Raw genomic sequence first — 24,769 nt, forward strand, 5'->3', positions numbered from 1 at the left:
AGGACCAAATAAAGATGATGAAGACTATTTCAAACCCATTCAGATGGGATTTTTAAGTATACCCCTTCCAGCTCATTTTAACCATCCTTTGTCACAACAGCTCCAGCTCGGGCTCACTTTGAGAGAGCTCAAAAAGGTAAAATTAATAAAGAGGAAGCAAGCAAAGGAGGCAACCGAGCCACAGTCACCAGTGGAGAGACTTCCCTGTATCTAACATGGGAACTTGATTAGCAGAGTACATGGGGACAGGATTTTAAACTGATGGCTGGTATTCACATTGCATCAATATCCAATTGCAAGATTTCCTCCTTTCTGACTAGTACACCAAGACAACAGTTTAAAAAAAAAAGAAAAATGCCATGTCTAAGGACAACTACATTTTCTGTATCTTTTTGTCTCAACAGAAAGAGGCTTTACATTTTCATCTTTTAGTATTACTAGCCATCTTAATTCTATTTCACTAACTTAATAGCTATTTTTCTATAGGAAGATTTACAATGCAATCTTTTACATGCAGAAAGAAAATGTCACTATGTACATGCAGGCTGTATTCATTAATATAATCTTAAAACAAAGAAAAGAGGAAGATCAGGGCAGGAACACGTGCATCATAAAACAAGGATTACATTATTTTTAAATCTCACAGAAACACGAAATTGAACAGAAAATGAAAATGTAACTACTAGCTGATGCCTCTTAAAACAAACAATGCAGCTGTGTACAATAAAAGGCACCCTTATTTATTGTCATGACTAAGTTAACAGATTTAGAACACAGTATCTCTGTTTTGGACAGAAGAAAAATTATTTTACTCTCACGTACAACTACAATGCATGTCAGAATGCATCTCTGCACATGCACAGACCGTAAAATACGGAATTTTACAAACGCACACACCCCCTCAAGATTTTTTTTCTCCCCCTCTACATTGTAAAGCAGTGCAGTTTTCAGAGGGCCATTCAATCACTTTTTCACAGAAAGGACTGCAGCAGAAGCAATACTTAAAACAAAAGAAATTAAAAGGGGCATTTGATTTTTTTTTTATTCCTATTTCATCTAAGCACTACCACTCCTGCTTGAATTTGCATTCCAAGTAACCCTGCACCAGAGAAAGGAATAAAGTAAAAATATCTGCAAATCCGAAGACAGAAAGAAAGGCGTGTTCTATATGCTTGCTTTGCTTCTTATGCCTCCTGATGTGTGATAGATGAGCATCTTCTGGGCAACCACATTTTTATATCTTTTACGCTACCGTCTATCACTTACCAGTCTACTATGCTTTCTTAACACTTCTAGCACCAGCAGCTATTTCCCAATATTGTTTGCCACTACACTTGAGAGCCCATCACAATTAGCAAAATATTCAGCCGTGGTTTAAAAAGTAGAGTTGCCACAAGGAGCCCGACACTGCAAGTGGATATTGCTCCAGCAGGCATAGAATAGACTGTGGCTAAAGGTGGGGCCGGAGACGAAGACAAGAATAATTTCAGCATTTTTGTGAATTCCGCTCAGTGCCTAAACCCTAAAATATGGTGAACTTCCCTGCACTGATTATTCTGCCATATAACCATCTGATTTCGTAAAAATACCAATATCACTTAACACAAAATCACTGCTTAGGGTAAATTCATTCTACCTACTGTTCTCATAGGGACATTTGCTGGAAAATTCTAAGAAATGATTTGCAGAAGCTATCAGCTGTGGGAGTTCACTATTATACCTCTGTCAACTTCATTCAATATAATTTACATTTTTTTTTTATACTGCCTCACAGGATTCCTTGCAATTTTTTGCACGTACAATTTCACAGCAGGGAGGGGGAAAGGAGAAAAAAAAAAAAAAAAAGATAACCCTCTTTTGCAAAGGAGAAAGAACAGATGCTTAAAACCAGATTTCTAGAAATCACTGTAAGCCTGAGCCAGAAATGTAATTAACACCTATTTATAAAGAATAATTAAAGTTGTGACTGCCACAAAGAACAGCAGAGATAATCGAGGTAGCCCCTTTTTTTTTTTTTTTTAGATTTTTTTTTTTTACACTGTTTGCAGTATTCCCACATGATTGCCACCTGCTCCCCCACTCAGCTTCCCCTATGCTCGTTTCCCCGGCAACCTTTCATTGGCTTTTCCTCCCAGCTATCGCTTTCAGTTCGGCTGCTCAGTCTAATCTTATTTGTTTTACACCCATCAAAACAAGCAGCTAGACAAAGACAATCCTGTAAGAATGGGCAGAGACCGCGGCTTTGTTTGGCGGCTATAATAAACCCGGGCGGCAGCGGTCCGCCGGGCTCGGTTCGGGGGTCCCGCTGCCCCAGCCCGGGGCCGGCAGGAGGCCGCCTATTGTGCGGGCGGCCCCAGCCCCCGCGCTTGTGTGTCTGATCATGCCATTTTGCACAATCTGTAAGGAAAAGCAACAAAAGAGGGGACCGAGATGAGCGCGTCCGGGCTCCTCCGCCAGGAGAATACGGGCTAAAAATAGAAATACTATTTTTCACATAAATGGCTTTGACTTCTGCCGGCATTTAAAAAAGCACAAAACAACGCGGCTCGCTCCCTCCCCCCCAGCCCCAAACCCCAGCCCCCACCCCGACACAAAAAACACACACCCTTGCTTCCATCCATCCACCCATCCATCCACCCATCCATCCTCGACAGCGGCGGCTCCATGGCAAACGCGGTACCTGGGTTTTCAGAGGCGATTATCGGGTTTGTATTTAAGGCCGGTGCAAATGGCCAGGCGGATGAAAAGGCATCATCGGCCGCCCGCTCCGCCAGGCACACGCGGTACCATGACACCGTGACTGTCAGCACACACCATCCGCGCTCGACTGAAACGCAGCCTTCAATGGGAACGCCGCCGAGTGCCATCGCGGCTACCGACGGGAAAGGGATGCACAGATACATATGCACACGCACAGGCAGACATATCCCACCGAAAGAAAAAAAAAATAAAAAAAAATAAACAAGGCTCTCTAATTTTATTTTATGACTCACGATCCGCCGCCCTGAACAAAAGAAATTCGCGAGGCACACGAGAAACGAGACAAAACCCCACGAGCAGGCTCTCCCCGTTCACTTACCATTTTCAAGCCATTCCACTCCATCTGTGATCACAAAGATGGACCCTTACAGCCCCTCACAGAGTCAAAAGCAAAAAGAGCGTTATGTAAAAGCTGACATTCCTTCTTACAGCGCTGCTGCCCAACGATGCAACAAAATCGACATATACTAGGCACTGCAACACATACAAGCCTCCTCCTCTTTTTATGAGGTCACGACAGGAAACTCTTTGAAATACAATATGCAGCATTTACTGAAGCTCATATAAATCACCCTCTTTTAAAATTACCATACCTATTGCGCAGTCCACCAAAAAGAAAATTACCAATCTCGAGGCTTTTTTTTTTAAACACTTTCCCCCCCCCGCAAGGATTTTGCTCTGCATTTGTATCTATCTCCAAAATGTCAATGTGGAAATTAACTCTCCCCCACCCTTTAAAAAGAAAAAGCCTCTTTTTCCTTTTGCGTTTTAGTTACCACATACCAGCCTTGCATTAGAAATGAGCTTTTCTCTTTATTCTGAGAGAAATCGCAATTACCTTAAAATGACAAAGTACATCCTTTATTAAAGGATACGCAGACATTAAATATGAAAGAGAGAGAGCGAGGGAGAGGGGGAAAGAGAAAGGGAGGGGGGAAAAGGGAGAGATCATGTACAAACAGATCAGTAGCAGAAAACTAAATTCATGGGAAAACACAGACTGAGAATGATGCAGATTCGGGGAAAATCTGTATGTTAGCTTCTACATCTACCTCTATAGAAACCCGCTACGATCCGATTTTAAATCTACTAATACCTACCATAACCATTCTTAATGGCAAATATTGGGTGTCTTGAAAGGCTTCAACTCTTCTAACGGTTTTTGCTAAGGTTTCAGGGAATTATCTTTTTATTATTATTTTCTCTCTCTCTCTCTTTTTTTCTTTTCTTTTTTTTTTTTTTTTTTTTTTTTGGAAGATCCACAAAGCACACTGCTAGACGTTTGTGCGGCGAGAAATTATAATCGATAATAATAATAATAATAATAATAATAATAATAGTAGTAGCTAAGGCTGCGCCGGCGGTGTCTCAGCGTGGCGCTGCGGCGGCAGGGCGGCGGCGGCGGGCGGAGCGGCGCGGGGCGGGACGCGCGGAGCGGAGCGCGCGGAGCGGCGCGGGCCCTGCTGCGACTGGCGGCCGCCGGCGCCCCTTTGCCGCCATTTATGGGGCCATCTGTCAGCGGCGCCGCGCGCTGATTGGCCGGGCGCCGCGCGCGGGGGGCGGGGGCTGTGCGGGGTGTGCGGGGTGTGCGGGGGGGAGGCGCTGCGACATCAGGTGCTATTGAAATTAGCCGCTGCCAGATTGACAATGTTAATGATGCGGTGACCTCTACGACAACAGAGACCAGATTTCTGAACTGCTGCTTGTGTCTAGTAATTAAGGGCCGGCTGAAGAAACAACACGCAGCCCCGTATTTTATTTTTTTTTTTAATTTTTTTTTAATTTTTTTTTTTTTTTGGATCCCCCGTTCCCACCCCTGGGCCCGGCGCCGCCGTGCCTCGGCCATGCTCCAGTGCCTACATCTCCTTACCTCCTGCGCGCTCCCGGGTCCGGCGTATTTTAACCACCTTATCTTTTTCGACAGTTGCTTTCCGGAGAAATGCATATTTAATGATGTGCCTCTAGGCTTAAAGGCACAACAAAAGCACTTTGACGTGCATTTAAAGCTGCATTTATTTTCAGGTACTATTGATTTTAATAATCAACCCATCTCTCCTTCCGCCCGCCCGGTGAGGTTTTTAAAATTACGTGTTTTTAAAGGAGTGGATTTGATGTTGCTGCCCCTCGACAATGTCTAAGGCACAACAGACACCTTTATCGGGTGCTCCCCCTGAACGACGGCAGTATTTCACAATTATTTTGCCACTCGTTTCATTATTCTTCAGCTCGACAGGAAATAAAACGACAGCGAACTTTGGGTGTTTAAAAGAATTCTCTTTTCCAGCCTTAGAGAAACGTGCTTAACTTAACAATGCACACTCATTAATCCTCCACCCGCTGCCACTGACAAACTAACAAAACTTCACTTCCAAACAGCAATATTTTACCCTCTTCCAACCAAGGCAAGTTTTTAAAGAATTCTCACAAGTTAAGAAGCATTCATTTCTTTCTCGTACTTGACAGGTATTTTCCTAAAGCATGTTTTGTCCAAAGTAACAAGGCATGGCACTCTGTAATTACAGCAAACCTTGAATTTACATTTATCTCAACCAAAGCAACCAAGTATTACTCTATTAATACACATAGGATCGTTTAGCTTTACCGTCCACAGATTCATTTCAACAACTATGTGGTTTTTTTTTTTTTTTTTAAATAATCAGTATCATTGCAAGCGTTTTTAAATGTAAGAGCTGAAAACTGAGAAAGCTAGGATGGGCCACATTATAAGCTCACTTAGCTCTTTCCTAGAGAAAGAAAACCCCACTACAAGCCAGCAAAACCATTTTCAAAACATGTAAATCAAATCATCCTTGTTCTACAAGTTTCATTTTTAAAAAAGTATAAATATTCCCTCCACACTGCTAAGCTGGGGACTGACATTCAGTACATTTTAAATTTCTTTAAACCATAGACACACTCAAACACACAGAGACTAAACACACCAATAAAACATCTGAAATGTAGTAAAGCTCATAAAATCTAGCTATACACAAACCAAGCATGGAGAAAAATCACATTTAAAAAACATCATGCAATCTATTTGTGGAATGAGCAGTGAATTCAATTAAAAAATGAACAATATGAAAGGCTGCAGAGGATTTCTCTCACCACGCATCTTTCTGAGCACATTTGTAGCTTAGTAAAAACTAGCATGGATTTAAACTAGCCCGTAAGACACATTTCCTAACTCAGATTTAGGTGACCTATTAGGCTGAACACACAGACATCAAAATGCTACAACAGCTAGTATATTACCACAGATTCTTGTGCAACCATACATCAAAAATTCAAGTTCGATTCGTAACACAAATTTTTTACTTCAGGTCTCTTCAGGGGTTAATAACACTGGAGAAGGCATTCAGAAAATATTTTTAAGTCTTTTCAACTTCAGCTTACTTTGTTACTGTAAAATCATTCTGCATATCAAGATTCAGCCATTTTTTCTCAAACAATAATCGTACGCTGCTCCTCTAAAAAATTAGCTAATCTTATCCGTCTGTAAATCCAGGTACTCTGCACACCGACCACTTTCCCAAAAAGCACCCCACACACACACAGCCCTTCCGAGAAACACTAAAACAAACGCTCAAACATCCTCAGAGGCCTCTCTCTGGAAAGACAAAGGCAGAATCCTATTGTTGAAAAAGTCAACCTTATTCTCGTGCTTCCAATAGTACCATTTATCTTTCGGGGAAAGGGACTGACCACCACATCACGGCGGTGACATTTGTAAAGCATCACATTCTCTACACAGTCTCTCCAGCATCAGCCAGCAAGCCCCTGAGCAAAGCATATTTTTAGTGCAATCTTCCATCCCCACAAAAAGAAACTTGTCTTAAACAGCTAATCCAATATCAAAATGAAATCACAGGGTTGTTTCCCAGCCCCCCCCTCCCCTTTCCTCTCCTTACCATAAATGAGCAGTTTCTTGACTCATTAATGACAGTTTCCCTTAAAAGAAGTGATCTCATATCACTGAGCCCCTCTCCACCACGCATACATCCCAAAGGTTGCGGGTATCTTAGCATCAGTAGCCGCTAGCAAGCTCTCTCATACAGAGCCCAGATGGACTATACCAGAAGCCAATTCAGCGTTAATAACTACCTACTCTGTGCAGTTTAGAAGCCTTACGTGGCATAATGTCCTAGGCAACAGCAGCCGATTGAAACCGCAAATAAAAGACAACCCAATTCTCCAAAAGCATCAAAAGGAAAAAAAAAATAATAAACTGAAGAATGATTTTTTTTTTTTGAAAAAAAAAAATCTCTTACTTGCATAAGATTAAACTGAATCCTTCACCAACATATGAAAAAGGAGAAAAAACAGATGCTGCCCAGAAAAAGTGACAAAATATTACCTCGTTATTTAACAAAGCAGCATTAAGCGTCCTGCTGATTTCAAACATCTTGCCACAGATTTTGGTTAAGAGAAACAGAAAGAATCCTTTGCAAGCCCTCTGTCTGCAAAGGGTTCTTCAATTTTCTTGCGCACAACAGAATAGTCAATATGTTATTTCCCTAGAGTTCGCACATTAAAACATCTAGTCAGTGAGCTGAATTTTCCCCCTTATCACACTGTAGACTCCTGTTATATGTACTGCTCTCTTTGCAAGATTAGCCTGCCCCAAACATGGCTGTTGTTTAAACTATTCTTTAAAGTAACAGTTCACTCCATAACCACCAGGTGGGCAGTGTACACAGATCCAAGTAACCATCTTAAAGATTTTTCTTGGAATAGCTGCTGGTTGTGATATACAACGTAAATCCTCCACACACTCATCAAGCAGGAGAAAAAAAAAACTGTCACTGTTTTATGCCCTTTCCTCCCCAGCAATGAGCCCACAAACAAAACCCTAAAATCACTCAGCTTTTAACACAGGTGTTTTGTTTTTTTTTTTTTTTAAAGGAACCTTAAAATTTATACAGGAGCTTTTCATTCAGCAAAAGTGGTAAAATCCAATCAATTTTGAGAACAAATTGTAATTAAAAGGGAAAACACACCCAACTAACTGGTTTGTACTACAGAAGAACAAAAATCAGCATTACATTCACGAGAAGGTTCTTTCATGGAAAGACAAAAAAGCATGTAAATAATTCTGCCAGAAAATATGAACTATATCTTCAAGCAAATTGAAGACAACTTGATAAGATACTGCTATGACTTACATTCATTTATGAAACCACTGTTGCACGCATCAGAGCACAAAACCAAAATACATGGAAAGCATCCAGTGCTCAATAGCACCTAAGTCTCCCAAAGTATCAAAATGTCCCTATTCCAGCATGTCTGCAAGCTATTGAAGTATTTTTTTCCTCCACTTTATTTAAGGTCAAATACCTCAAGAAATACTCGCATTACTATAAAAAATACCAATTCACTCAACGCTCTACAGCAACACCCAGAGGCTTGAATGAGATTGGGATCTTTGTGTAAGGTGCTGTACAAACGCATTTGAAAAGTCATTTCATACCAAAGGATTTACCAACAACATTTACAAGACTGAAAGCACAAAGCAGAGGTGTGAGAAAGAACAATAAACAAAGAACATCACAAAATGCCTTTATCAGCTGGGAAGAATCACTGGAGGAACAGGCAACTACCTGTGCTACGGCAGAACCCAAAAGATCATTTACTGAGGTTAAAGAATAAATGCATTAGATGGACAAGGTCTTTTTTAGATTTACCACCTACAAAGTACCATCACCTATTTCTTTCATTTATAGCAATCCATGCTGAGTAAGTATATGCAGAGTAGCGATTTTCTTTGCTGGCCTTTAACTAATATTAAAGTGATGCAGTAATGACTTAACCTTCTTGAATATGTATTGAGTTTCAAGTCATCCCTTTTTATATGGGAAAGGTTATTTGCATCGATTTCTGTTTGCATGAAATAAGCTTATTTTCTCATTCACCATATGCCTTGAACACTAATTAAAAGTGTCACTTTCTTCTAATGTAAAAACGTAATCACTTAGTAAATAAGTCTTCTTGGCTTTTTGGTCTTTGTGATAATCTGTTTAAGGACTTTTTATTTCCACGTAACTTCAGTGCTTTGATTACCACACACTTCTCTCATGTGAAGAGAAGTGTTTTATTTTTGTTGGATTTTTTTCCTTAAGAAAAAAATAAATCTAGAATTACATCTTTAAGGACCCACACTCCTATTACCCCGAGGCAAATCCATCCAATCAATATGAAACCATTCACATGCCACCATCTGCCAAGCTGTAGAGCAATGTGGCTGGAACAGATCTCTTCTAAAGCAGCAGTGGTCTCATTTTCAGTCTATTAGGGAAGCACCAGAGCTCTCATGTGCAAGGAAGGACACAACACTCCAAGTCAGACCTCCTCACACCACTGTCTCCGGGCACTGCTGCAGAACTCCCGTAATTTTTGCTGCTTGAGTTTTCACACTAATCATCAAAGCAAGAGGGAGGAGAAAATGATCAGTAACAGTCCTATTCCACGGCAGCACAAAATAAAGAACTCAATTTAATTCTATCCTAATATGATTATAGCAAACCATTTAAATGCTGCTGCCTGTGAACTACAACCTGGCATTTTCCATCACCTCATTTTTTACTCTTCTGGAGAACTAAACATTTATCTCTGGGAAAGTTTTACTCTTTTCCAAGACATTCCTCTCATAAAATTAATTTTTAATTCTTATCAAAGAGTTATTTTGTTGTTTGACAGATGGGAGGGTGCAGGTGGATTAGGAACCAAGGAGAGGCACATGTGAGCAAGAGATGGATCTCATCTCTCAAACAAAATGATTTAATAAAGATAACGGGCAGGGAAAGGACATTACACAATGCAAGCACCCAGGTTTGTCCTATGCAGTAATTCAAGAACCTCTGCGGAAACAGCCTCCAGTTCAAGATACCACATCAACACTGTCTTCAGCAACACTGAGCTCACACAGTCTTTTCATCAGAAGATCTCATAATAATTTAAAATATCCTCCACCACCTATAACCTCATGCAAATGCACTGCATGACTAACTAAAAAAGAGCACTAGGAGAAAACAGGAACATGAAGGTGTTCAAACCCCTTATAAATATACAGAGAGAAGAAATTAATTTAAAATCATCCATGAAATTATAAGAAACTGAAAAGCTAAACATGTAATTTACGTGATGCCGACAGTCACAAACTCAGATGAGAAAGATAAGAGTTGAATTGTTCCTGGCATCTAACCCAAAGCTAGATTTCAGCAAGGACAACAGGAAAAAAATTAGCCCAATTAAGCTGACTGCCCTTTGCTGTACATGTGTGCAGGAGGTGGCAGGGACTGGGGGGCAGAGGGAAAAACAATGGCTAAACAGGTTATTTACTTATACAAGATTTTTTTTCCCCCCAACTGTTACTTGAACAGCTTACAATTAAGTGCATAGATACATAATTTGTTTAGCTACTCAGTAATTTAAAAGAGAACCAGCAAAATAAAACGCCTTATCAACTGCCCTGTGGAAATCAAGCAGGAGTGGGTGATTGAGACTAACCTTGCATGACATTGAAAATGTTTTTCAGGCTCTTAAAGGTTAGTGAATTAATGTATTTGATGAAACAGAGTCAAATTTTAAGGTTTCACTGCAAAATATGTCACAATAACTGAACACTAGCCATACGAAAAAGAAACACTATACAATTTCTAAGAAAATAGTAGATGAAAAAGATGACTGACGTGGTCCTGAGCTTTTATTAGTTTCTTTTATTTGATGATCCACTCAGAAACACAGGAACCTGTCCCTGCATCCCGTCCTGCCCCTGCTGTGGAACCCACCGACAAGCTGTACAAGCTCTGCTGCCGATGCAATGTTCTGTGTGGTGCAATGAAATCCCTCCTGATGCCGAGGAGATGAAATACAACACACAGATACCTGGAATAACTATCACCTTTTGGATTGGAACCCAGAAAAGAGAGAAGGAAAAAAAAACCCAGAAAAAAAATAAAATCAAGAGTAGTCAGATCTAGCTCCTTAAAGAGCTAGACACTAGATGCAAAACAAGACAGAAAGCCTTCCTAAATACTTACAATCCTAAATGAGGAATTTAGATGCACAAAGCTTAGGCAAGTAGTCACAGTTCCCACATATATCACACTTCAGCTGCTTTTGCACAAATATGCTATTTAATGTTGCTTGCCCACTTTCTTTTTCATGCCTTATGAGATGTGTAATTTGGATGCTGCATAGCCACTCTAAGTATCACATGCCAATTTTCCAAAGATGTGTGTATTTGCAAACCCCACTGTGGATACTTATGTTTGAACACCGGGAGACTGGAACAAAACTCTCCAGGGCACAGCAGAGCACAGAGGTAACAAAATGAATAGATGTAAATTGCTCTGATGGCGAGAGAAGCCTTAGTAGTGATAGGAACCACATCCTCAATTCCACCCCTGGAAGCTGGGCAGCCACACAGCTTTAGGCATGCATGTGTGCCAGTGAATAACCTCAGCAAAGGGTTCCTGTGACTGTCAGGGCCAAGGCCGGCCAGGGAAGGGGGCCAGCAGCTCTGCTACAGTGCTACAAGGCTTTGGAGAAGATGATTCAGCACCTTCCCAGCCAGTCTGAAGGCCAGCAATGTCCTTGGCTCCACACTCCTCTCCCAGCTCTGAGCTGCTGCTCTGCAACACAGAGCATCCCCTCGGCCCCAGTGTGTCCTGCCTGGCCAATTTAATACACTTTAAAGAACCCACTGTCAGCACCGCAAGACTGAAAGGCAAAAGACAGCACACACTGCAGGTAAACATGTTAACACAGCAGTAAGATACCAGTGATTATTTCTCCCTTTTCCAATTCTTTTACTTTTGGCTCAGGAATAGAGATTTTAATGCCTTCAGTCCCCTGATTTTGTTTTCCTCTTTTTAAATTCAGAGATACTAAAAGTTGTATGCGACAGACAGCCTAAATCCTACAGCTTGCTTTCCTATCACTACAAGCAGGACTCAATCCTACCTACAGGGAGAGTTAAAACATTTCTACATTGCTGTCAATTTTGTATAATACAGTTAGCAAAGTTTCAGCTGAGCACAAATGAAGATGTTTTCAAAGATTTATGACTGCATTTTTAAAATGTATTTACTTGTAAATAATGAAAGGACCTAGACACTGAAGAACTCCAGACTTACCAGGGAGATTTACATGAGTTCAGCCATTTTTAATGTGCCTATGTATAAGCACAAAAACCTTCATAAAAAATGTGAACAGGGTCTTTCAACTAGCATTGCCTAATTTTAGAACAGTCGACGGATTTGCCTTAAGTCCATCTGTAATACAGTGTGCTATACACCTTGCACTCAGGCCAAATAATATCAATAACAGGAACAAAGATAAAAACCTGAAAGGGGATTAATGTGCTGATGTTTCCAAGCTTTGAGACAGTGATCAGAAAGATCTGGGGAAGAGTGTGAGGTGGCTGGATCAGAACAGAGGTACAGGAGGAATCAAAGGAGACCTGTGAGCAGCACGCAGAAGGGTTATGTCTCCTGCAACTTGCAATTACACAGGAAGAATGCAGAACCAGGGAAGATACAAAAGAGAATAACAACAATAAAAGGCATCAAGAGCTATTAATTGTCCAAATTACTTCTCGTTAGAGCAACTGGCACTTTTACATAGAGTATTTTACTAGCAGCAGGCAGAAGGTAAATAAGTATTACAATTTCATATGTTAAAAAAACCCCAAAGCCTCAATAATTTCCAAGTAAACCCTTTCATGCAACCTATCTCCAAACCAAGGATGCTGGTAAGGAGTAAAATGGCTTTACCACAGAAACCAAGCTTACCTCATGCTCCAAAGCTGACACCTGTGTGCTTTAAGTGCCAGGGCTTTCAAGAAGCTTCCTGTGTACACATGTTTTATCTTACCCCTTAAGGAATAAAGGTTAGGTAAGCTGCCTAAATAAGGTACTCGAATTTCAGGGATAAACAGCTCCCTCATGATGAATATGGCTCACACAAATCTTTAGCACATAATTCAGATTACAGAAATGACAGTTTTATAATAAGGAAAACAAGGTAAACTACAGAGAAGGTAATGGGATAAAAACCAGAACTGATGCAGTATTTAAGAGAAGAGCAATGCCAACACTGAACTTTCCATACTGACACAAAAGCAGAGAGAAGCTAAAGAAAGACAACTGAAAGAAATAATCTGCAGCCCCTCTTCCTGCCCTCTAGAATTCCTGAAGCTCATCTCTTGGGATCAGGATGACTCTAGTTTTCCTACCCAGTTGTCAGATTTTCATGCAGATTTATGTTTTTTCTTTAAACTTCTCTTTGCTAAGTGTGACATACCTTAGCAGATGATTTTTAGCTTCCTTTAAAGTAGGGCAGATGAACAATGGGTATTTTCCATACTGTCCTTTAAAAAAAAAAAATGCTAGTAGGTATGAAAGTTGTTCTGCAGGCTAAACTTCCTAAAAAAATAACTTTAGGTTACAATTACCTAACAATAGATATTTCATGCTTGGGATTCAGGGGATTTGTGCAGGCCAGCTGGAGAAGCTGGCAGGTTGGCACCCAAGAGCGAGTTCAGTTCTGTGCTGAACTGCCTCTTCCACAGCCACAGCTGATTTATTTTTTCCCTGAACAGGCAGGTAAAACACCAGGCAGTAACCAGCTGCTTGTGGTTTCTGCAGTTTGTGGAGAAAAGCTGTGTGTGAGAAGATGGGTTTTACCAGTCCTAGAGGCCAGTGTAGATGAATTTAGCCACCCAAAGTTACCCATCTTGCACTTTCTCCAGCCCTTTGTACAGAAGTTCTAGGAAACGGGCACTTCCAAGGCCCAGCTCATCTGTCCTGCTCTGCAAAGCTCTGAGAGGAAGATAAACCACCTTCACTGGCTGCACACTGGGGAGGTCTCCAGCGTCCACCAGGGGAGCCCTGCTCCAGCAGAAAGCCCACCTTTGGTCAGAGCAATCCCACCATGGGTTCACGGGTGACCAAGGTGTTCAGCTGACCCTCACCCAAATGAACTTTGGCCACGCTGAGGTCTCTTAACACCACAGTGCAATCCTTGATACAACTCAGCATAGCTGCTCATAAGCACAAAAAACTACTTCAGTGAGCAGTGATTGAAGCAAGGCAAGTTTAGCAGAGACCCAGAGCACAGACCCACACCCAAGGCCAACACTCAGTGCACTCTCAACAGCTGCACAAAGCAAATCCTGCAAGACTACATTGGTCTGTACATGGAAAAAGCCTGACATCTTTGGAAGCATGTAAACAACTTATCAAAAGGAAAAAATAAAAAACTCAGCAAAGTTTATTTCATGAACTCTAGGCTAGATAATCTCGCTTTCATACCAGAAGCTTTGATTCTGGACCTCCGAACAGCAAAGCCTCAAGAAAAAAAGGGTTCTAGTACATCCAATTTATGACTGTTGGGAAAAGCAACAATCACATCAAAACAGCTGCTCTGAAAACCTCTCCAGCTACAGGCCATCACCCTGCAGTTTAAGAATATTTCACTCCATTGCCTGAACACATTTATATTCTTCTAGGCAGTTTTCCTGATGTTTTATAAGGATTCCCCAATGCAACAACAAACGATCTTTCTTTTAATAGTATCACTTGGATGCATTGTAACCTGCACCTAGGGACACCCTGCTCTGCTCAGATAAAACTTAATTGTTCTTCTGACATCGTACAATGAAGGAACTTTAAACTCACATAATAAACAAAACAGTCCTCTATTTTTAACATTTTCCATACCCCAATGCCTAAAAAAAAAAAAAAAATCACTTAAAGTTTCAAACAAGCACAGATAACCAACACATACCTAGTGTGCAAAAAAAAATTACTTTTTTAAAAAGGTGTCAAATAAAGGCTAAGATTTTTCTTTCTGCTGTGGTAGAGGTCCTGCTTCTGTGGGTAAAGGAAAGCCAGGTATCAGTGATGCTGTGGAACATTTGACAAAGAATTTCAACTGCTGGCAACAAATGACACAATCCCTCCAGCATACCTGTGCTGTGTCCTTCCCCAGACTACTACCTTAATTTTGTGCTTCCTGCCAAAGTAGTAACAGGGCAGTATAGGTGCACACCATAAAATTCTGTGGTTTGGCAGTAGAAATTTCAGCTCCTGACCTTTGAGGTTAATGGTGCTATTTAAATTTAAGACACAATGAAGCTATTAACCAATTACTCCCACTGACCTCACTGTTAACTGGAAGACTGTCAACACAGAAAATGAGGCCAATTATTTAAGAGCTATCATCTGTTCAGAAAGCCACCCTCTTCAGCTGGTTGGGAGACTAACCCAGGCTGGAGGATGATGGGATGATGACATGGCTTTATCCATTCCCACCGCTGTCACATGGGCACAGAGACTTCCATGCTCAGCAAGCTCCTACTAGCACAGAACATTCCTCAGCAACCTGGGTGACTTGACACACACACAGATGTTTTCTTTTCTCTTTCCACTGGCGTCAGTCAGGTCTTAGTGTGTTCAAGACTCCAACCACCACCTGCAGAGAACCTCCCAAACACAGGGCCTGTGCCCACAGCACCAGGCACCAACACTGATCATAAGGACTGCAGCTCTGCACAACATGCTGCTGACAGATGCAGAATCTCCTCCAGTAATGAACTCCCTGAATTTCATCACTTGCTGTTCCATGTGGAAAGCAGAGCCAACCTCTCCTTCTGTATCATTAGGATCATAACAGTAATTTATTAAAAGAATCTGTCAAAACTAGATGCTATTGCACATTTCATAAGCTTTTAAGTAATGAATGAAGGGAAAAAACATCTCACAGATACAGTCACATCAACTATGCAAACCAAAATAAGACCAGATACTAAAAATGAATGTTGGGAAAAAAACAACATGTAAGTGTATACAGTAAAATCTTGCTCCAAATGCTTCCACAAGACCCAGATAGAAATAATTTTAAAAACACTGCAATCAAGCTTAATGGAAGCTTTACTTGATTCATCTATTTAAGAATCCAGAAAAAAAAACTCCTCACAATTTCTACACAAGAAACTGCTTGGAAGATTCAGATTAAGATGAACAGGGCAGATTTACCATGTCTCAAATTTGCTCCTCAGCATTTTTCTATCCTGCCCACAAACTCAGTCTCACCATTCTGTGAAAGGGCAACTGCTGAGCATCAGAGCTGACATGTTAACAGGACAGAGGAAAAAACCACATCAGCTGATGACATTCCCATACTGCAAGAAGATCCCAAATGTGTTGTTCAACACTACAAAAAGCAACATAACCTGGCAAAATTTCAAACAGGTTTCCAGTAGAGTGACCTGCAGAGAGCAGCACGAGATTCAGGGAGTCAAGCAAGGAAGAAGAGCTGGGAGCATGGCACTGCCATGTATCCCAAGGTTGAGTGCCCTGATGGATCCCACCTTCAGCCTCCACCACCACCCCAGTCCAGGTGCTCCATTTAAGCTCAGGGCTGGGGCACAGAGGGCAGAACTCTGGCTTCTCAGTTTCTAAACAGACCATTTTACCATTGAGAAAGTGGATGGAAAACCAGACAATAGGCTGCACAGCTCCAGCTCTAATTTCCAATACTATATCTCAGGTTGGGATTTTTGTCAGGCAGACATTTGCAGGGTAAGACTAGTAAGATGCACGGAGAGGCACACAAAAAGTGAGTGTCTGTACCACACAGAGCATCCCAGTACCACAGATGAGTTAACTCCATGGTTCCATGAAGTGTATTAGCTCTGGGTGTTAATAACCCTGATTCAGAACTGTTCAGCAGTGTACTCTCATTAGCCAGACCATCTGTGTAAAGGGAACAACCTACGCTGCCACAGCACACGGAGCCTGGGGCTGACCTTAATATCTTCCCCCACACACCAGCAGAGGACAAGAGGAGAGAAACCTGGCATCACTCTGTCTTCAGTGCTGCCAGAGGGAGATATCTGGGCTGCAGCAGAAGTTTCTCACCTCTCCAGTCACCCTGCCAGCTGTGGCAAATGTGAAGTGGCAACTGCTCTTCCTCCTAAGGTCCCACTGGTGAAGTGGGAAATTTGGCTGTCCTATTGTGACAGGGTAAGTCCAGTTTAGAGATCACAGGACTCTAACTTGCTGGGAAAAAGAGGCTTTACAGATCATGTGAAACAGTAAAACCTCCTGACATTATTCAGTCAGTGTAAATTATCTGATGAACCGAAAAGTGCCCAGCATGACATGGAATTGCATTCCAAATATAAAGTATTTGTTGCTTCTTGCTCCTTCCTTTGTATCACACATCTGCTAAGACAAGCTGCCTGGTGGGCATTCCTGGAGGCTCTTCCTACCTGCACAAAAGGATCTCCTACCTGAGAGCCTTGAGCTGACTCCTACAGGAGCAACCTACACAGAAAATTGATGGAGATCAGAGGGAGTACAGGGCAGTAAGGATACATCCCAGCCCCGAGTGAAACATGCAGCAGCCACCTTTAAGCATGCTGAGGTTCAGTACTCTCTTTCTAGGCACATCATTCTTCCAGAATCTGCTTCTCTGGCCAACAAACATCATGCTTCCTCCTCAGAACAGGGAAAAAAAAGGCAAAACAAACCATTCAGATCCAATCTACTTACTTTCAGAAATGCCATTTTTTCCTTCTCTACCAATCTCTTTTCATGTTTGATTCCTTCCCTGCTTTCATCTGTTGTGTTTATCAAGTTCCTCTGACTGGTGCCACGTCCAAGGAGAGCTGCAGAGAGCAAAGCCAGAGCCCTTGTGTGCTCTCTGCTGCTGAGAGCCCGAGAGGAGCTCCAGTGAGCCCAGCACAAACCAGTGTGCAGCCCCGGCTGAGAGGAATCCCAACGACTCTTCCAAGACAGAATTAAAGCTGATGTTTTCTTTCGAGCAGTGGAATTCAGCAATGAGTACACTAACAGAAAGCTTGGTATTGTGAACACCAACAGGCATCTCAATTCAACCAAAAGTAAATTGTCTGGATTATGAGATGTTACCTAGGATGCCAGTAAGTGCTTTATCTCTTCTCATCATGGCATGGCAGAAATCATCTCCCACACATTAGGGCTGCTAGCAGGAACCTTGTCCTGTGGAAACAATGCTTTTCTAAGGCTTCAGCAACCAGTTTTGCTGCTGAGCAATTCCCTAACAGAAGAGATCAAATTAAGACCCTTTTTGGACATTTGATTTTGGAAAACCTGTGGTAGCTTAGCATCTTTGAAAATGCCACCTTTCTGCTGTCTATTGAAGACTTGCCAGTGGGTTAGAAATCTATTAAGCAGAGAATACATGAACAACAGACAAGCAGGGCAGAGAAAGGACTGCTCTTGAAAAACTAGAAACAGAATGAAACAGAAGTTATTCCAAACCAGAAATACTTGAATGAGGAGCAACAACTAACACTGTTGGCAAGTGACAGACCTGGATACAGGAGTCTGTATCAGACCAGCTTCGTATCACAGAAGCTTAATAGGAAAGCTCTTTTGACATACAAAGCTCCTCCAATAGAAGTTATTTCTTTTAAATAATATCCATTTTTATATACCTTTGACAATCTGGCATTCTGCATAAGCAGCAAGCAACAGCTTGGCAAAAGGCAACTTTACATGGGCTACCGCAAGTAAAGAAACTGGCAAGGATGTCAAAAATACACAAACTGAGACATTAAAACTCATTAAAAGACATTGAGAATTATGCATTTGTAAGAAAAAGTAAACACAAAAGGATATATAGTAGACATGATTGTCAGGAAGCCGAGGAAATCCACTGTTTATATACTGGACATTAGACAACATTGCCGTGTGGGTATTTTACAGCAAGTGACTGAAAAAGGCCTTAAAAACAAGAGGAAACAAACCAGCAACAGCAAGATGTAATGACTTCAGCTACACAAAGACTCTTTAGCTATACATTGCATGAAAATATGGAGGACAATGGTTCAAATAAAGTCAACTGTGTTGGAAATAGTGCATGAAATCCCAGAAGTGATAAAACTACTAGTCAGTGAAGAAAATGAAAGGAACCAAGTGGAAGAAATCAATCAAGAAGAAAAAGTAAGCTTTTTTTTTTTATATATATAAAGGCAGGCAAGGGGCCAGATAACATAGATGGACACACATGCAAAAAAAAGAAGTAGCTCTAAGTACAGCAAGTGATAAATTTGGTAATAAACTAGGAAGCTCTAAACTAAGGAATGACAGCAAGCAGTGAGGGGTGAAAACAATTTTTCTTGTGCTGGAAAAAAACCCCACCTTCTAATGCAAATGGATGAGCTGATTAACAAAGCTTGCAGAGCCTGTTGTGAAAGATGGGTGAATGGAGAGAACCCGAGGGAGACTCTAAGAGCATGTAAACCAAACCAGGGAGCAGCTGACTGCATTCAGAGGGAAGAGGCTATAGGAGCACTCAGAAACACGAAAACAAGAATATGACCTGGGCTGCATGAAGCACCAGCAAACACACTGAAGTGGAGGGCAACAGGAGGCATCTGTTCAATGTGTTGTAAGGCTGCAGAAGTGTCAGCAGTTTTACAAATACCACCATCTATTAGTAGTAGTTTTTATAACCAGGGAAAGCACCAGAATGCTTCTTTTTACAGAAGTCATACAAAACCCACAGAGAAACGACACTTGTTTTTCAGTAGTAAAAACCCAACTGTTGAAAGGTGAGAACTCCCCTTAATTTATGGAAATCCCAAACCCAATCTCCCATGCATTAACTTTAAATCTTTATGGAAACAAAGGCTGCATATTTTGCCTATTGTAAGGATACTGAAGTACTTTTTTTCTCTGAAATAGTTTACTATGTCAATGAAATTGCACATGCTTCTGTGCACTTCAGGGACTTCAAACATTGCATCAATTATCTGAATAAGTAATGAAAAGACATTGTGAATAAATGGTTCACCAAGCCTGGTTCACAAGTCAATTGCTTTCTGAATCCAGTTATATACTGTAATATTTGACATGTTATTTCTTTTTGCAAGAGGTTAAGAGTTTTCTGTACTTCTGTGCTACACTTGCTGCAGAGTTTGAAGAGGAAAAAAACCTGACAAAATATGAAAGACTGCAAGAAGGACAACACATTTTTAGATTCTCCACGACAATCCTCTTTTCACAAAAAAACAAAACAAAGAAGGTCACTGAAATCAGAACTTTGAAGTCCAAACAAGGCAGAAACATGAAAATCCCCTAGCAGATTGCTTATCATTATAGCCCAATCTAATACTTGAAAATTCCACCTTTGACAAACTGGACTAGGTGACGGGTAGAACACGAAATGCCTGTTTGTTGAGCTCTCGTTTCCAGAGAGTCTCTTTCTGGCACCTGGAAACAGAGCAAGCATAAGGCTGATTATCATTTCCATAACCCCCAAGGAAAACTATCGTGCAAGATGTTTGAGTAAGAGCAGTGCTGTTCGAAGGCAGCATTCATAAACAGAACAAAGACTAAACAAAAGGCTAAACAAGTACATCATAATTAACAACTACCACCAAACTTTTGATTAAGATATGTAAGAAAAATCAAGGAGAGCTAATTAAAAAAACACCAGCGTATATACTTTCTTAGAAAAATCTGAATTGGTACCGTGAAGTAAACAGGCTAATTAGAAGTGACCACAATTATTTTGTCACTGTTACTGAGTTTAGTCATGATTTTTCAGCTGGCTCTTTAATCCTACACCTTGTCTGAACTCCTCTGCTGTTTGAATACAGGATTCTTCCATCAATTTATTCAAAAACTGAGCAAAAGTGAAGAAAACACCACAGAGATTTAACTCTGTATGGCAGGCATGTTTTGTCATTAGTTTTGAGACACACTCTTTTCTGCCTAGGACAGTATCATTCTGGCAGGGCCAGAATTATAATTATTATACACTCCCCCCATTAATCCTGAACAAACTCACAGTTACTACAAATGGATCCTGATAAAACTGCCACATCAATAATGCTACACTCCACATGTTTTTCTTTTATCCAGGCAGCTAGACCAGTGTAACAATATGATGCTGTTTCACACAGATTTTGCTGTTTAGAAGTATCAACTTCCCTTAGGGCCAGAAAGCAGTTACAGATAATAGGAATCTAGCTGGCAATATTAAGGTTTTACTTCTCTCCTCTTATATACTACCCTTTCAAGAAAATACATCCATTCTCATTAGTTTTGCCATTCTTCAAAACTGTTACTGGGCTGATTTGAACAGTAACAGTTAATGCTGATAGAAACAAGCAAAGGAAAACGCTGACACAACCTGGAGTTATTTAAGAACTTATTTGCTACACATCTATTTCCAGAAAATTAATAAAAAGTTGCTGACTGCCAGCTGTAAAAACCCCAAGTACACCTAGGCAAAATAAAACTGAGTAGAAAAGGAATTCCCACCCACAGCCCAGAATGCAAACAGCAAAGAGACTCACAATTAACAACTTCTGCCTCTCCCCTACAGTGCTGGCACAAACCCCAGCACTCCGTGGGGATACATGGTAACTCCTCCTGATTACAAAGCTTAGGAACCATCTTGCAGGTTATTTTTGCAGGGTATTTCTGCACCTGCACAAAAACCAAATTCCACTTTCAAAAAAGATATATTCTTGCATTTAGGAGAAGTCTATGGCCTCCTAAAATTCTGTTCTGATGTACCACTAACTAGTGGACACACTAAAAAGGTAACCCTTAAAGGACCCGGGAAGAACCGGCTGCCCACCACAGCACTTTCTCCTTCCACATTTAAAGCTCCAGACAATCGCTGTCGCTTTCTGACTAATGGCTGTAGGGTGTCACCTTCTCCCCCTTTCACAAAACCAGTAAACACGCCAAGCAGCCTTCTCTTCACTAATGACACAGCACACAATCTTCCTTGAAACACTGAGACAAGATTCCTCCTCCATATTGAGACAAAAATAACAAGTCCTTCCTGCACATGGCTAAAAAAAGTTCACCGTGTTTCAAAACCCCTTTAAAATTTAGATAAAAATATCCGTGCCTGTGCCAGGTAACTCACCAGCAGGGCTGAAATGGAATCTCCATTTCCTCAGACTATTTCCAGGCTTCTCTACTGCCAAAGCTAGACAAGCACTTTTTCCCTAGTCTACATTTTTCTGTTCAATAGGTGGAATAAAGTAAAAGGCTTCTGTGCAAAGGCTTCTTCCTCTGCATAGCAATAAGCCTCACATTGTAATTGATTTTTTTTTAAAGTGTCATTTAAATTATTTTGGTATGATTTATCTTTCCTTACTTTTTCCTAAAACATCTCAGAATATTAACAAGGAAATAAATGTAGTAATACTCTAACATCTTCAAACATTACCTAATTTAAAAATCTAATTTACTTTCCATCATTTAGGCTTCCTTACTATTTCGGATGTCACTCAGTGTGGATAGTAAAATTAGACTATCAATTTCACTTTTGCTTTGAATGTGTTGCAGGCTCTACTTCTCCACCACTAGAACTTTCTTGTTTAAGGTTTCCAATATTGTTCTGGAATTTTTGAATTAAAAAACAGGGGGAAACACTGCTTTGTTTTCATTAAAAGAATTCTCAACTGCTCTCCCTGGTCCGTCTTACAAGAAAAGGCTGAGCTCTGGCACAAAACCAAACCTCCAATATACCTGTTAAATAATATTCAGTGGTCCCCTATTAATACAAGGAGATAATAAAAGTCTTAAATAGCACTGAGGGTGCCGCTGGACACAAGAACCTTCCAATGACGCCAGCGGGAGGCCTACTTAAGAACCAATAAACAAATTGAGCAAGTGATGCAATACGAGCTGTCCTGCTCCTTGCTTTGGTGAAATTGAAAAGATGATTTATCACCGTAGGCAGCCTCCACAACCACTGAGTCTTACCCAAGGCGTGCCATTGCACTGAAAAAGAACCCAGAGATGAGCACTTAGGAAAATCTACATTCTTTAACACAAATGCTCATTGAAAGGACTCGCTTTAGAAATTTTTTTTAATATCTATAGCATAACAAGTGAACAGAAGTTTAAACTCTATCCATGCCAACCTTTTAACACCTGGGAATACTAAATATACCATCAGCCTGCTGCAGGACAAAAAAATGCTACAGGCACAAAACCAGTGCTAAGTTCCAGAACAACCTATTAGGCAATTAAAACTACACAGTCATGGGTAATAACTTTAATTAAAAACGCCTTAATTGTACTCATCACAGCGAAGAGGCCTGAGCCTCGAACTCACCACACATGTGTCACAGAGTAACACAGGTAAAGGAACAAAGAGGAGCCAGGGGAAAGTCAACAGGGAACGGGGACAGCGGGAGGGGACACGGGGACAGCGGGAGGGGACACGGGGACACCCGGAGGGGACAGCGGGAGGGGACACGGGGACACCGGGACACAGGGACAGCGGCCCGGTCCTCCCCGGCCCCACTGCCCGGCGTCCGCACCCCGCAAGCCCCCCACAGAACAATCTTCCTTCTGAAACCTCTAACTTGGGAAACGCGGTACAAAATTACTTCTGGGGTTGTTTAAAAACAAGATAAACCTTTCTCTAGAAGCGGGACGAACGCGGGCGGCAGCGCCCAAAGCGGGCGGCAGCGCCCAAAGCGGGCGCGGCCCCGCTGCCGAGGGCGGCTTCAGCGAGGGAAAAGGGCGGCTCAACCTCCGCGCCCCGGGAGCGCTGGGCGGCGGGAAAAGGCGGAAAGGCCTCACCGCTCCGTGTCCCCCGCTCGCCGCCCCCCGTGACCCCCGCTCGCCGCCCCCCGGGACCCCCGCTCGCCGCCCCCCGGGACCCCCGCTCAGTGCCCCCCATGTCCCCCCCGCTGACCGCGCTCCGGCCGCGCATCCTCCCCCGCCGCGGGCAGCGCCTGAGGGCCGCAGGCACGATGGCGCCGCGCGGCCGCACGTGGCGCTGGCGCCGACGGGGTTTCCCGCGCAGGCGGGCAGGGCGGGGCGGGGCGGGGCGCTACGCAGCGGCGTGAGGCGGCGCCGCCGCCATTTTCCCGCGGGCGGCGCTGGACGGGCCGCGGAGCGCGGCGCGGGGAGCGCTCTTGTGGCGCACGGAACACGCGGCAGCTGCGCGGGGACAGGCCCCGGCCGCGGACAGGGCACACGTTCGGGGCGCGGGGACAGGCCCCGGCCGCGGACAGGGCACACGTTCGGGGCGCGGGGACAGGCCCCGGCCGCGGACAGGGCACACGTTCGGGGCGCGGGGACAGGCCCCGGCCGCGGACAGGGCGCACGGTCGGGGCGCGGAGATCCACGCGGGGACGCCGGGAGGGACGCGGTGCTCCGCTCCCTCGCAGGTGGCTCCCGGTGTGGGAATGGAAATGAATGAAGTGAGGTTTGCGCTCGTCTCCGCCGCGCAGGTGCTTTCCCCAGTCTCTGCCTGGGTCCGTGACCCTCGGCCGTAAAGATGCATAAGGAAGAATTTTGAGTAGGTTAAAAAGCCTCTTTTGCAATTGCCACTCAAGGAAAGGATAAGATGATGTGACACAAATGTATGATCGTGTGCCACAAATAGAACATTGTGGGAAGCTTTTCCTTAGACATAAGCTTTGTCCTATATTTTTTCAAACAGTTTATTTTCTTGCTGTGTAGGTCATCCTTAACATTAGGCTAAATTTAGATGAAGATGTAACAGCAGCAAAGACAGACTGTCTGAGGAAGCTGAGTTAGACCCACAGCCTCAGCTCTGGCCTGGTCAGGAACTTGGGTGTGAAATTATTTACATTTTTACTGAGTTATTTTTGTTTCAGGTAGCTTGCTTGAAAGTAACAGAATCTCAGATACTTGAATAAAATACCTGTAGTCTAAAAGACAGAAGCTTCTAGCTTGCCTGGTGTAGTCCAGTGCTGCAAGCCATATACACAACTGGCATTCATTTCAAGGGTATTTCTACCACAAAGTGAGGAAAGACTGAACATCTTGGGCCTTCTGAATATCCGTACCTGAAACTTCAAAACAGGCTCCAATCTCCACTGCAAGTAAGGATGGCAGAATTTGTACTTGTTTATGCACTTTGATTTGCAGTTCTTTGTGTATAAATTTAGGTGTGGGTGGAGTATTCTGAGCCAGATTCCTCCCTATATGCTATACATGCAGGA

General features: G+C 42.4%; 1 protein-coding gene across 5 annotated transcripts in view; it reads right to left on the reverse strand.

Moving 5' to 3' along the window:
• The window catches only part of ELAVL4 (ELAV like RNA binding protein 4), an 80,449-nt gene extending 56,929 nt beyond the window's left edge, over positions 1-23,520 (reverse strand). The window contains exon 1 of one of the 5 annotated variants that reach the window (XM_066325513.1): positions 23,491-23,520. In XM_066325513.1, coding sequence (XP_066181610.1) covers positions 23,491-23,508 — 18 coding nt within the window. In that variant the 5' untranslated portion in view covers positions 23,509-23,520. Of the gene's footprint in view, positions 1-3,079; positions 3,257-3,860; positions 3,990-6,671; positions 6,970-23,490 lie in introns of those variants that run through there. The other 4 variants (XM_066325511.1, XM_066325510.1, XM_066325514.1 and 1 more) reach the window with 4 other exon arrangements.
• Between the last annotated feature and the right edge of the window lie 1,249 nt (positions 23,521-24,769).

The sequence above is a fragment of the Sylvia atricapilla genome, chromosome 9, assembly GCF_009819655.1.
Source record: "Sylvia atricapilla isolate bSylAtr1 chromosome 9, bSylAtr1.pri, whole genome shotgun sequence".
Taxonomy (NCBI): Eukaryota; Metazoa; Chordata; class Aves; order Passeriformes; family Sylviidae; genus Sylvia; species Sylvia atricapilla.